The sequence below is a fragment of the Hyperoodon ampullatus genome, assembly GCF_949752795.1.
Source record: "Hyperoodon ampullatus genome assembly, chromosome: 10".
Classification (NCBI taxonomy): Eukaryota; Metazoa; Chordata; class Mammalia; order Artiodactyla; family Ziphiidae; genus Hyperoodon; species Hyperoodon ampullatus.
The window spans coordinates 67,307,365-67,321,481 of NC_136923.1; the positions used below are offsets into that span (position 1 = coordinate 67,307,365).

Below are 14,117 nucleotides of genomic sequence, written 5' to 3' on the forward strand. Positions count from 1 at the left end.
CCCAGACCTGGGTGGTGGGAAATAGGTGGGGGGTGGGTGGCTAGCGCGGCCGACTCTCCCTCAGTCAGCTGCCCGCAGGGAACGTATTACCACGGCCAGACGGAGCAGTGTGTGCCATGCCCGGCGGGCACCTTCCAGGAGAGAGAAGGGCAGCTCTCCTGCGACCTTTGCCCTGGGAGTGATGCCCACGGGCCTCTCGGAGCCACCAACGTCACCACATGTGCAGGTGCCAGGGGAACAAACAATACAGAGTGGGGTAGGGTGGGCACTGGGACGCCCATGGGCATGGGATTTCCCAAGGCAGGCCCAGGCTCCAGGCCACTCTCCTAGTCAACATCCTGTTTGTGTGTGCCTCTGTCCCCTGAGACTGGGTGACCCCGCGGGGATGACCAGGAACATCCCCATCAGAGTTGGGCCCTCGGTTTACTGCAGGTCAGTGCTCACCTGGCCAACACTCTGTAGATGGCTTCAAGCCCTGCCAGCCATGTCCACGTGGCACCTACCAACCTGAAGCGGGACGGACCCTGTGCTTCCCGTGCGGTGGGAGCCTCACCACCAAGCACGAGGGAGCCGCCTCCTTCCAAGACTGTGACACTAAAGGTGAGTGGGCGACTCCCCCCGGTACAGGACCCCAACCCCAGCTACTTCCAAAAAACTCTCCAAGTCCCCAGAGTAGACCCAAGTATGTTGCCCTACCATCTTCCCCAAACCAGGGAAGGCCCAGCTGCATGACCAACCCCCGCATCCCACTCATAGGACCCGTCCTGACCCTCCACCAGTCCCAAGCGTGGGAATTGGGGAATAAGTAACAGTTCTACTTACCCCTCTGCTTTGGAAAGCTGGTGTCACCTTGCCCTCTGTACTACAAATGAGTTTCTGTACAGGTTTGCGACTGTGCTCAGTGCCTGAAAGAACAGGATTGGCACTGTAGCCAACCACTCGGTCAAGTTTGTTTTCCCCTGAGCTTAAATTCTGGCCTGACTAGGGAAGGTTGGGACTCTAGAAGGAACTCTGGTGTCTTCATTCATTCTCTGTGATGAATGTGTCCTGCCCCAGAACTCCCGCTTGCCTGCCATCTTAACTCCTACCCTTCCCCCTTGCCTGCAGTCCAGTGCTCCCCTGGGCACTACTACAACACCAGCATCCATCGCTGTATCCGCTGTGCCATGGGCTCCTACCAGCCCGACTTCCGTCAGAACTTCTGCACCCGCTGTCCAGGAAACACAAGCACTGACTTTGATGGCTCCACCAGTGTGGCCCAGTGCAAGAGTATGTGTCAGGCCAGGCTGTGGAAAACGGGGTGGAGAGGCCTGGGAGCAGTGGGCATGGGGGGAAGCCGGAGGTGGGCAGGGAGTAAACCAACAGGGAGGAGGGCTGGGCAGTGGATGGGCAGGAAAGTCCCACCCTCCATCTCTCCCCAGCCCACTCAACCTCAAGACTGGTTGCTGGGCTGGGCCCTGTAGCACCCTCTCCCTGGAGGGGAGGGAGGCAGGTAGTGGGGAGGCAGGGACAGGTAAAGTAAGATTAGGAGGTACTAAAAGGGCAGGAAGGAAGGGAGACCCAGAACTTGGAGAAGAGATGATGACTAAGAAGGAGGCTGCCTAGATGTATCTGATTTCCACTTCAGAACTCTTCAATTTCCCCAACCTATTTCCCCACTGACTTCCCTTCTCTTTCTTGCTTTGTCCACCGGGGCTTGGCCTACAGATCGCCAGTGTGGTGGGGAGCTGGGTGAGTTCACTGGCTATATCGAGTCTCCCAACTACCCAGGCAACTACCCAGCTGGCGTGGAGTGCGTCTGGAACATCAACCCCCCACCCAAGCGCAAGATTCTTATCGTGGTACCCGAGATCTTCCTGCCATCTGAGGACGAGTGTGGGGACGTCCTCGTCATGAGAAAGAACTGTGGGTGGCTGCAGAGTTGGGCCAGGGAAGGGCAGTCCAAATCTGGTTGGGAGGGAGAGAGAGAAAAAAAAATTGGTGCTGGAAGAATTGGGGCAATGATGAGGGAGGCCTCGGAGCAAAGGAAAACAGCAATGAATGCTACGTGTTCGGTGGAGAGCAGAGTTAAGAAAGCCAGCTTTGGGAGTAGAATTCCAATAGTCTTACATGTGTCACTTTCCTGTTCTAGTATTTTTACTGTTCCATTCACTTAAATGTCAAATTTCTTACACTGTGTGACTGCCTGGATGTCAAAGAGGAATTGTGGAACAAGTCCAGGGCATTGAGAGAGAATATGTGTATGCTGGAGGGTAGGAGAGCTACATACATGAGGGAGGGCCTCTGTCAGCATGATTCCTCACTCTAGGAGGACTTGGAGAGCTTGCCCTGCTCTCTCCTGACCCGCTGCTTGCCTTCCCAGCCTCCCCATCCTCCATTACCACCTATGAGACCTGCCAGACCTACGAGCGCCCCATCGCCTTCACAGCCCGCTCCAGGAAGCTCTGGATCAACTTCAAGACAAGTGAGGCCAACAGTGCCCGTGGCTTCCAGATTCCCTATGTTACATATGATGGTGAGCAAGGGCAGAAGAGCCAGGGAAGTGGGTGAGAAAGGGGAGGCTCATGGGTCTTGAAGGGAGCAAGGAAGCAGGAGAAGTTCCCACCCCTGAGCCCCTCTCCTTCGCTGACTTTGCAGAGGACTATGAACAGCTGGTAGAAGACATTGTGCGAGACGGCCGGCTCTATGCATCTGAAAACCACCAGGAGATTTTAAAGGTGAGTGAATATGAACAATAATGATGGCCAGTGTTTAATGAGCACGTAGCAAGGTGCAGGCAATATGCTAAGTGCTTACTTGAATATTCTCATTTGATTTAGACAATAGCTCTATGAAGTAGGTACTTTCATCATTCCCACTTTACCGATGAGAAAACTGAGGCACAGAGAGTTAGAGCACTTGCCCAGTGGTAAAGCTGGGATTTGAGCCCAAGCCCATCTGACTGCAGTGTCACTCACACTGTCTTACACTCTGGGTGAAGAGGAAGGGAGGATGAGGAGATGAAATGTCCTTGACCTCTTCCACCAAGAAATATACGGAAAATGTGGTTTAGGAAGATGCTTTTGCATAAGTCCCTGCCTTCCCGTACTCCCTCCTCAGTTCCCACAGAAAAACAGCAGATCTAGTACAGTGTTTCTCAGAGTTAATTCGGTATAGACCTCTTTTAAAGGAAAAGGAATGTTTCCAACATTGAAGGATGGTCTGGATACCTAGGTCTGTGGATCCCAGTTTGAGAAAATCTTACTGAAGAAACTATAGTCCTAGTCACAGTATTATCCTTCATAAATTATCAATGCAAAAACATGTTATCTTTATGATAAATAATTTTTGTATTATTATCAAAATGAGACACTGACAAAAATCTAGAACTTGCAGACTGCGAAGGGTATAATTTCAGCAATGCTTTTCAAAAATTTTTAGAGCATCTGAATCCTTATATCAAATATGCTGTGGAACTCCAATGCATAAAGTAGAGGCACCATTTTGATTAAAGTGGAGATGAGAGGCTGGAAGCTCCACCCCTTGTTTTAAAAATCTGCTGATGCAATGGAAAGAACACTAGCCTAGAAGCCAGAAGAGCTGAGTCCTAATCCTAATGCACAGTGCTTGGCACCCAGTAGGCTCTCCACACATCATGTTGCTGTTTCAGACAGTGTGATCAGGGAAGGCCTCTGAGGAGTAGAGACCTGAATGAGGTAAAAGGCTATCCATTAGAAGATCAGGAGAGGAGCATTCCAAGCTCAGGAACATGGCAGCCACGTGGCATTCAAGAACCTTGAGGCCAGTGTAGCTCAGCAGAGTAAGGAAGAGTCAAGAGGGGGATAGAGGAGAGACAGCAGGGCACAGATCACATTCAGCCTATGGGCCATGAAAGGGATTCAGCTTTACTGAGTGATAAAAGAAACCAGACTCAAGAGGGGGGGATATGGGGATATATGTATACATATAGCTGATTCATTTTGTTGTACAGCAGAAACCAACACAACATTGTAAAGCAATTATACTCCAGTAAAGATATAAAAGATAAATTAAAAAAAAAAAAAGAAACCAGAGAAGTGTTTAGAAAAGAAGGATGTGATCTAATGAAAAACCAAAAAAAGTCATTCTGGCTGCTGTGGGAGAGAACAGTCTGTAGAAGGACAGGGTAGGAAGAAGCATGGAGACCAGTTAGGAGGCCATTGCCAAGTGAGAGATGATGCTGGCTTGGACAGGGTGGTAGCTCTGGAGACAGTGAGAAGTGGTCTGACCCTGGATATATTTTAAAGGTAGAATCAACAGAATTTGCTGTGGTTGTGAGCTAGAGAGAGGGGTCAAGGATGGCTCCAAGGACTGGGACTGAGCAATGGAAGGATGGAGCTGCCACTGACTGAGTTGTAGAATTCCAGAGGAGCAACAGATGGTGGGATGGGAATCCAGAGTTCACTTCTGGATATGCCTATGAGACATCAAGAGGGGCTGCTGCTGAGTGGAGGCTGGTGGTCCTCTCTCCCACCACTGACACTGATGCTGACATTGCTACCTGCCATCCTCTGCAGGACAAGAAGCTCATTAAGGCCTTCTTCGAGGTGCTGGCCCACCCCCAGAACTACTTCAAGTACACAGAGAAGCACAAGGAGATGCTGCCCAAATCCTTCATCAAGCTGCTCCGCTCCAAAGTTTCCAGCTTCCTGAGGCCCTATAAATAGTGCCGCTAGGCCCAAGACCCAGGTTTTGAAGCCCCCAGACTCTTTAGCCCTCAGAGCCGGCAGCCCCCACCCTCAGATGAGGGACTCTCTCCAATCTCTCTTTTTGGAGAAAAAGAAATCTCCATATAGACCAAGCACTCTCCCTTTCCGTTCCTCTAGCTTCCTTTCCTTGTCTCTTTCTGCCTCGCTCTTTCTCTTTACTCATTTCCTATATGCTCCCTGGAAAAGCCATTCAGTGCTGGCTCTATTCTCCCGAGGGGTGAAGGAACAGTATCCTGCTCCCCTCCCCAGCCACACTGACCATTTTACCAGCTCACATCCCTGACCCTATCAGCTTGGAAGGGTGCTAGAGGCCCACGAAGGAAGTGGGTCTAGTGGGGAATGGGGAGGGGGAAGAGGGGCTTCTGCCGTTATAGGTTGTGCCTTGCTAGACAGGAGCCAAAATGTCCCCTGGCTGTGCCCCCCAGGAATATTCTAACAGCCCAGGGTTCTGCCAAAGAAGCCTTTGACTTACAGGCTTAATGCCAGCCCTCGTCCTCTGGGACACGTGGTTTGAGCCCTGGAATGCCCACACAGCCAGCTTTCCTGTCTACACAGCTCCTCTCCTTCTTCGCTCACATCTGCCTGGGGTCCAGTTCATGAGGGCTTACAAAAGGCCCACACCACTGGCTAGTGGACACCAGCTGAATGAGGAAGAGCAGCAGGAATTCCCACGTTGAATAGGCCGCTGCTGCTCCCCAAGAGAAAGACTTTATCTCTGCAGGACAGAAACCAGGTTTTAAAGCATCGGCAAAAAAAGAAAACGAAAAAAAAAGAAAATGTGTCCTCTAAAGGACTAGACTACAGAACAGTTGGAAGCCAGCCTCAAACACTAATCCCTTTTCTTACTTGTCTTCCCTGACCCGGCCATTCCCTCACTCCCACCCGAGTGCTCCCTGGGGGAGCCGTACTCCCCTTGCTAAGTATTGTCCTTAAAGAAACATGGCTGCTGACCAAAAGCCAGCTTGGGCCTTGCCCCCAGAGTTGTCTTTCCCTTGTAGTCCCAGATGGCTTGTGGGCCCCACCAAAGAGGACCCCGCTCTGCAGCCAGCCCAGAGCCACCTACCTCTGGCCCCAGGCCGTGGGCAGCAAGAGGAATGTGTGCACTTGGCGAGCCTTCTGCCACCCTGTCCACATCTAATAAGTGCAATCATTTTGAGTCTTTCTATGTTGACTAGAGGGAGGGGTTTTTGTTTTCTGGTTTTGTTTTTTGTTTTTGTTTCTTTTTCCTCTATTAGAACAACCCTATTTATAGCTGCCTAAGAGAGAAGAGTGTATGTTTGGAGTGGAAGAAAAAAGGTTTTGAATCTCATGAGCCTTGAGTGCTGGAGCATCTGATCTGTCTCTACTCCCCCAGCAGAGGCACCTGATATGTAGGATATGTAATTCTGGGGACTTGATGGAGTGGGAAGAAGAGGGACCTGTGTTTGCTAAACCAATCCCACCATCCCTGTGCCTCCATGAATTCAGCATGGACCTCAAGACTGTAGAGGCCAATGGAATTGGCTAGTGATTCTCCACCCCAAGTAGGGAAAACCTCCATCGTTTCCCTGCTTTCATCCAACTTTCCCCTGATGTGCACATGGAAGAAGACCAGGACAAACCCCCTGGGGATAGGCCGACTCAGGGCCCTGAGGCCAGAGACAAGGCTGTGGGAGCCAGGAATAGGACAGTTATCCAGGCATGGAGTTGTTTGCCTGACGTTGGCCATTCTGCCTACCCCTGTTTGCCATTTCCTCTTGGAGCTGACTTCAAGCCTAGCTTCCTCAACTACTGCTTTTCAAAAGGAAGAAGAATCAAGTCCATGCCCAAGTCCAGATCCTGCACATACTCCACCTTCAATCCACTGCTGCCTATAAAATTATTTTCCATTTGCTCCTTCTAGTTCCCCCAAAGCTGTAGCCCTATTCAATCAAAGGCTAACGGTTGACTCCTAGGGCTCACTTCTAATGACTGTCTCAGGCTATTGCTCCCCAAGGAGGCTCAACACTAAATAAAGGAGCCAGACCCCCCCCGCCACAATCAGTAGCATTCACCAACTGAAACAGCCTTAGGCAGTAGGTAACCAATGTCACAACTAGATCCCCTGACATCCATTAGCCAACACCATGGCCCTTGGGGATAGAGTGTCTGGCTGCCTTTGTCTCTCTGGGTCAAAGAAGGCTCTGCTGTAGAGATACAAAACGGCTGCTTCCAAGCAGGGAAATGGTCATTTAATAGAAGTATCCACACTTCCCAGGAGATGCCGTGAAAACAGCTTTAATCAACTTTGACCATCCTCATTCTCCACCAGAAGCTAGGATAACTTTCTGATTCCTCTCTCCCTACCATTTTGCATCTCTCTCAGAAAGCCAAACAGTCAGAGTGCTTCCCAATTCATGACTTTAGGGTCTGACTTCTTGCTCTCCATTCCTTTCCTGTCACCCTCATACACACACATAAACACACTTCCTCTAACCATTTATTCCATGGTTTCCAGGGCTTGCAAATTATTTCCTCAGTATGGAAAGTAGAGACCACCAAGCTTCTTAACTAATGTCAAGACAGACCTTGGGAAGACCTGCTAATGTCCACCAAGTTTAATTTAGGTCGTCCAAGTTGGGAGTTAAGAATCCAGGCAAAGCTGCTCCTAAACCTACAGAGGAAGCTGGCCCAGGGGCATCAAACTAAGGGTTAGTGGATTGAGGAGTCAACATTCAGGGACTCTCTAGGCCTTTACAGGCCAGACAGAAAAAGAGGTTTTTACCACTGTAGGGAAGTGGGAAGATGGTATAAATGGGAACCCTTCATGAACTAGCCAAGAGGCCTCTCTGCAGGATGAGGTATTCGTAGGGCCGCAGTACTGTGAGGCCTCATTTTTCTTAGTACAAAACCTGCCCTGATCTGAGTCTGGGAATGGGAAGCCATTCCTGCAAGGGCTGCAAGCGCCAAGTGATGCATATCAGAAAGGCACTTATGTCTTCAGCAACGTGGCAATCTCTTTTTATTCTCTGCCTCTGTCTTTCTGTATTATTGGGCCAGGCCCATTCCCTAAACCTTAGAGAACAAAGTCAGGAGAAAACTGACCAGAGCCTGGACTTGAACTGCCCTGCCCCAGGCCTACAAATTCCCAGAGGTTGACATGGAGCAGTGACTGCTCTGACTCTGCCAGGATTGGGATAATTTGAGGTGGTGGAGGCTCAGATTTAATGCTGAAAGTTCAGTAGTACAGTCCTGGTCTTTAGCCCTAATGAAAGTTTTCATATCCAAGAAGTTTTCTCCATATGCATGTTTGAGGTGACTCTGGAGATTAGGGGGCCATATCTCAAATGTCAGAAAATATTATAGAGCGTTCAGACTTCTGTATTTGCTGCTTAACCTCAATATAACAGGCTCAAACTAGAGGAAGGGAGACAAAGTATAACTGACCACAAGCAGAAAATGTTAACCTGCTTGGCTTCTCTCTTAAGCACTGTAAGAGAAAAGTGGAAGCCAACAACACAAGGACACCTTTAAATTTGACTTGTCTCAAAGGTAGCACACTCTGTCCTTGGGCCATTACTTGGACTAGGAACCCTCTACAAAAATATACGATAAGAGGGAATAGAACCCCCAGTTCTCTTATCAGCTTATCCAGACCACACAGATTGTAACAGTTTGGACAAACCAAAAACTTTATTCTTCTGTGTGAGTTGAACTTAAGTTTCAGAGAATAACCATTACCGTGTGGGAGGCTTTTTTTTTTTTAATGCAAAAGAAATCTCAAAATATTGTATTTATATCTACCTTCCACTGCTGCCGATATAGTAAGCATCTCCTACGCAACAATAAATGATGCAGTTCATAGAGTATTTTGCACTTGGGGGAAAAATGTATCTGAACTTGTAAAAAGAAATGTTTGGATTTTGTATTGTCTTTTTTTATTATTATTATTAAAATACTAAATGAAACTTCTCAGCCTGGCATCTTTTCCTCTCTCAATGGTTTACCCTAGAGCTGGAAAAAAGCTCTGAGGAGACAAAGTGTCTTTGCTTCCAGATAGGACCTACCCCAATTTTTCATTTATCCATCTTATTCCTAATGATTTTAGAATTTGAAAAGGCTTGTCTATTTTAAAAAGCAGTATCAAGAGTTATCCCGAGTGGGGGAAATTTGGGGTATTGTTGCTTATCATAGTACAGTCCCCAAAATCTAGCCAGGCCACAGGTGGTTAAGATACTTCCCTAGTAAAGATGTCCCATCTCTAGCAAAGTACCAGCACTGAGATTCACCAACGTTGTTCTTTTTATGCAGTACATTCTTGGCCACCAAACAGAATTCTGAAATAGAGATCATTCAGCCACTACCACCATTACTATACAGGTCTCGGGAAAGCAACCTCTAACCCCTTATAAATGAACAGTATCCATTTCTGGGCTCAGAGATGATAGATAAAACTTAATTGTTGTAATTACATAATTCCCTGACGTGACATTTTATTGGATTTAATAGCTACATGATATAGTCATTTAAGTGGAACAAGGAAAAATCTACCTGATCAAAAAATATGTTGGGTTGGCCTACCAGAATCCTGAACTTCCCCATCAGCATCTATAAAGGAGACAGGTGCATTCTATTCCACAATTGCTGAGCTCCTGTTACGTGCCAGGCATCGCACATCAGGCCATCACAGCTTGATAACAATAGCCATGCTCAAGATCTGCACTCCTCCTTTAAGACTGATTACAACTGACCTTTCTACCTAGATTTCCCAGCAGGAGAGGGAATCCAGTCAACTTGGTGATTATGAGTATAAATTAATTCACTGGCATTCTATTTCATACATTAACTTCCTGTGAGTTTGATTCAGTGTGACAAAATATGAACACCTTTGTGTGGACTGACAAAAATCACATTTCTAGAACTGCAAAGCTGAGGACCATATCCAGGACCATGGTGAGTGACTATACCAACTTGGGGCCATCTTCTCTGACTTCTCTCCTAACCCTCTTCTATTCCAAAAACACCAAGTCTTCCTCCTTCTTTCTAGGACACTTGCAATCATGTCCCAGAATAATGTAGAGTCAGGGCCAGTGGAGTATGGGTCTGTCTATATCAAGCAGTCTTTAAAGTGAGGTACATGAAGACTTTCCAAGGAATTCTTCCTAAAGGTATGTGAAGACTTTCCAAGGGGGGTACCTGGGCGAGGAAATCAATCTGAGGAGAGTTTTTTTTTTTTTTACGTTTTTAAAAAAATTTATTTATTTTATTTATTTATTTTTGGCTGCATTGGGTCTTCATTGCTGCGCACAGGCTTTCTCTAGTTGCGGCGAGCAGGGGCTACTCTTCGTGCAGTGCGTGGGCTTCTCATTGCGGTGGCTTCTCTTGTTGTGGAGCACGGGCTCTAGGCGTGCAGGCTTCAGTAGTTGTGGCACATGGGCTCAGTAGTTGTGGCTCACGGGCTCTAGAGCGCAGGCTCAATAGTCGTGGCACAGGGGCTTAGCTGCTCCGCAGCATGTGGGATTTTCCCAGACCAGGGCTTGAACCCGTGTCCCCTGCATTGGCAGGTGGATTCTTTTTTTTTTTTTTTTTTTTTTTGCGATACGCGGGCCTCTCACTGTTGTGGCCTCTCCCGTTGCGGAGCACAGGCTCCGGACGCGCAGGCTCAACGGCCATGGCCCACGGGCCCAGCCGCTCCGCGGCATGTGGAATCTTCCCAGACCAGGGCACGAACCCTCATCCCCTGCATCGGCAGGCGGACTCTCAACCACGGCGCCACCAGGGAAGCCCAAGGAGGACTTTTGATAGTACTTGATAACAGTATTTGGTAATAGGACACTTTGTGATTGTTGACATGTAATTTAGAAGTAGTTCAAAGATGGATTCTTAACCACTGCGCCACCAGGGAAGCCCTGAGGAGAGTTTTTTTTTTTTTTTTTTAATATTAATTAATTAATTTATTTTTGCTGTGTTGGGTCTTCGTTTCTGTGCGAGGGCTTTCTCTAGTTGTGGCAAGCGGGGGCCACTCTTCATCGCGGTGCGCGGGCCTCTCACTATCGCGGCCTCTCTTTTTGCGGAGCACAGGCTCCAGACGCGCAAGCTCAGTAGTTGTGGCTCACGGGCCTGGTTGCTCCGCGGCATGTGGGATCCTCCCAGACCAAGGCTCAAACCCGTGTCCCCTGCATTAGCAGGCAGATTCCTGAGGAGAGTTTTAAGGGAATACATTTCCAGATCCTCAACTTATCCATAAGAATTCTTCCCTAAAACTCATCTGTTTGAGAGCCAGCCAGCATATTCATGCACTCTCCATTCTACCTCCTCTATCACCATAATCCTTGTCCTACTTTACAAAAGAAAGGCATATCCCTCACCTGCATTGAATCTTTTTTTTTTTTTTTTTTTTTTTTTTGCGGTAGGCGGGCCTCTCACTGTTGTGGCCTCTCCCCTTGCGGAGCACAGGCTCCGGAGCACAGGCTCAGCGGCCACGGCTCACGGGCCCAGCCGCTCCGCGGCATGTGGGATCCTCCCAGACCGGGGCACGAACCCGCGTCCCCTGCATCGGCAGGCGGACTCTCAACCACTGCGCCACCAGGGAAGCCCTGCATTGAATCTTGATGCATGGCCTAGGGTGTAAAAACCTGGGGAGTAGAAGGAAGGGGTCATTTTTTCCCTTCATAACAAAATATTCCCATTACAATCAATCTTCTTGTTTCATCTTATAAAATGTTTCCTATTTTCTACCTCCTGCTAGCAAAAAATGAAATTGTTAGCTGCTCAAACAATTATTTCCTAACAAAAACTTTCTTTTTCATTAAATACATAAGAAAAAGTTTAATCATGAAGTCTAAGAAAATTATTGGAGTTCTTTCTCTTTTTTTGTTACACGACTGTTATTTAGTTGTTCCCAAAAGCCAAACATGAGTTCAACACAAGCAGAAACCGGTATTGCTAAGGGACTAACATGCCTTCTACCCTACTTTTCACTTAATAAATTAACTAATGTATTCAGCTATACATTATATGGCATTATTCCAAATTATACAATGAGAAATAGTACCATCTTGTTTTTACAATTTTTATAATATTATTAGATCTATATAATTTTAATCATGACTGACTTTAGTAATCTATTTTATAAGCTAGTTAATAATTTATTTCCCAGTGATTTTTATAATATTCTTTAAAAGTAAATATTAATATAGTTTATTATTTTAATAAATTAATTTTATTTATTTATTTTTGGCTGCATTGGGTCTTTGTTGCTGCACGTGGGCTTTCTCTAGCTGCGGCGAGTGGGGGCTACTCTTCATTGCGGTGCACGGGCTTCTCATTGTGGTGGTTTCTCTTGTTGCCAAGCACAGGCTCTAGGCGCGTAGGCTCAGTAGTTGTGGCGTGCGGGCTTAGTTGCTCTGTGGCATGTGGGATCTTCCCGGACCAGGACTTGAACCTGTGTCCCCTGCACTGGCAGGTGGATTCTTAACCACTGCACCATCAGGGAAGTCCCTTAATGTACTTATTTAAATTGAAGAATAAAGTCAAACTTTTCCTGACAGAAAGTAAGTCTGATGTGAAATGAAGACTGGCTTTGCTAATTCCACAAATGGCAGGTGTTTTCCATATGGAAGTGAATCTGCATGTCAATATTTTAACAGAAAGATACTGAAAACATGTAATGATGAAAGAATTTTATCAAAAAAATTGTGTTGGCAAAGAAGTACGAAAATCAGTTATCTGATTAACTAGGTGCCTCTGAGTGAAAAGGTGACAGATAATTAATAATTATTTTCATAAGACTGAAACATACTCAAATGACTAACAAATCCTTTTGTAAGATCAGTGGTTTCCAATTCTTTGCTTTTAATAAAGTAAAGGAGGACTTTTTTTTTTTTTTTTTTTTTTTTGCGGTACACGGGCCTCTCACTCTTGTGGCCTCTCCCGTTGTGGAGCACAGGCTCCGGATGCGCAGGCTCAGCAGCCATGGCTCATGGGCCTAGCTGCTCTGCGGCATGTGGGATCTTCCCAGACTGGGGCACGAACCCGTGTCCCCTGCATCGGCAGGCGGACGCTCAACCACTGTGCCACCAGGGAAGCCCAAGGAGGACTTTTGATAGTACTTGATAACAGTATTTGGTAATAGGACACTTTGTGATTGTTGACATGTAATTTAGAAGTAGTTCAAAGACTTGAGGGATATTGTTTTAACAAATTTCTTCCTTTCCCAATTACTATGTGAATGTTTCTCAACACTTATGTCTATAAAAATAAAAAACAGGTAGAGAATTGGTGTGGCACCTTATCTCCTTCCACCATTAGGTAATATTAGTCTTGAATACCTGAACTAATTGAGGAGAAAAACCATATTTCTCACTGAGATGCATTTTCAATAAAATTGTACTTTTTAGGTTTCACAAGTTATAAAAATGTGTAATATAGTGATGTTGCTTAATAAATCGTGTACTAGTAATAACCGTAATGACAATTTGATTCATAAGAAATTTTTCAACAAAGCTATGGTCACAAGCAATAAGCTTAAATATATACTCAATTTTGTTGCAAAGAAGGTGATAGTGATCAGTAAAAGACTTTAAAGCATACAAATATACTAATTAGGATAAAGTTCTATAGGGGCATGAATGGAATTAGGAATTCAATAAGAAAGGGAACCATATAAAATTTCTTGTTCATATATTTTTAAATGGATGTTGGCAGACATCAAATATTTAGGGTATTTGGAGTCCACTAGATACAATTAAGAATGATGGTGCTTCCCTGGTGGCGCAGTGGTTGGGAGTCCGCCTGCCGATGCAGGGGACACGGGTTTGTGCCCCGGTCCGGGAGGATCCCACATGCCGTGGAGCGGCTGGGCCTGTAAGCCATGGCCGCTGAGCCTGCGCGTCCGGAGCCTGTGCAAAGAATCATGTAATGGTTTTAGTTTAAAACGTCAACATTTGCAGTAAGTCAGAAATTATATCCTCTACAAGTATTTAAATTTATGATGGAAAATTTAGGTATCAACTTAGAAATGAACAAGGGGGTACATAGTGCTTTAAAATTCTTATATGGAGTCCATTTTTTAAAATGTCTGAAGACCACCAGCCTATACGGTATATTGTGGGGATGGGGTTCAAAGGCAGAACAAAGTTACTAGAAATGATCTTCAATCCTCCACTCCAAAGTATCTTCCTCCCCAGTTCTCCTGAGTACCTGAAATTACCCATCATCAGAATCTTAATACTTCAAATTCAGACACTAGTTTCCCAGAGTTTTTGTTGTGTAAAGGGAGAGGTGATTAGCCAGTCAAATTAGGATCTTCAAGGAATGTAAGAAAGGACAGATGTATTTTTTATTATGGAAAAAGGTGGTGCGGGGGGGACAAACTAGGACAACCTGAGTTCTAGTCCCTGCTCTATGTCTAACCAGAAGTTTATGCTACAA

At 46.3% G+C, this 14,117-nt stretch overlaps 1 protein-coding gene across 1 annotated transcript in view; it reads left to right on the forward strand.

Moving 5' to 3' along the window:
- The window catches only part of SCUBE3 (signal peptide, CUB domain and EGF like domain containing 3), a gene marked incomplete at both ends in the record, with an annotated part of 56,200 nt that extends 51,515 nt beyond the window's left edge, over window positions 1-4,685 (forward strand). Inside the window, 7 exons of the mRNA XM_079712632.1 lie at window positions 65-226; window positions 433-600; window positions 1,108-1,269; window positions 1,708-1,905; window positions 2,363-2,515; window positions 2,638-2,717; window positions 4,536-4,685. Of these exons, the coding sequence (XP_079568758.1) occupies window positions 65-226; window positions 433-600; window positions 1,108-1,269; window positions 1,708-1,905; window positions 2,363-2,515; window positions 2,638-2,717; window positions 4,536-4,685 (1,073 nt within the window). The remainder of the gene's footprint in view (window positions 1-64; window positions 227-432; window positions 601-1,107; window positions 1,270-1,707; window positions 1,906-2,362; window positions 2,516-2,637; window positions 2,718-4,535) is intronic.
- Between the last annotated feature and the right edge of the window lie 9,432 nt (window positions 4,686-14,117).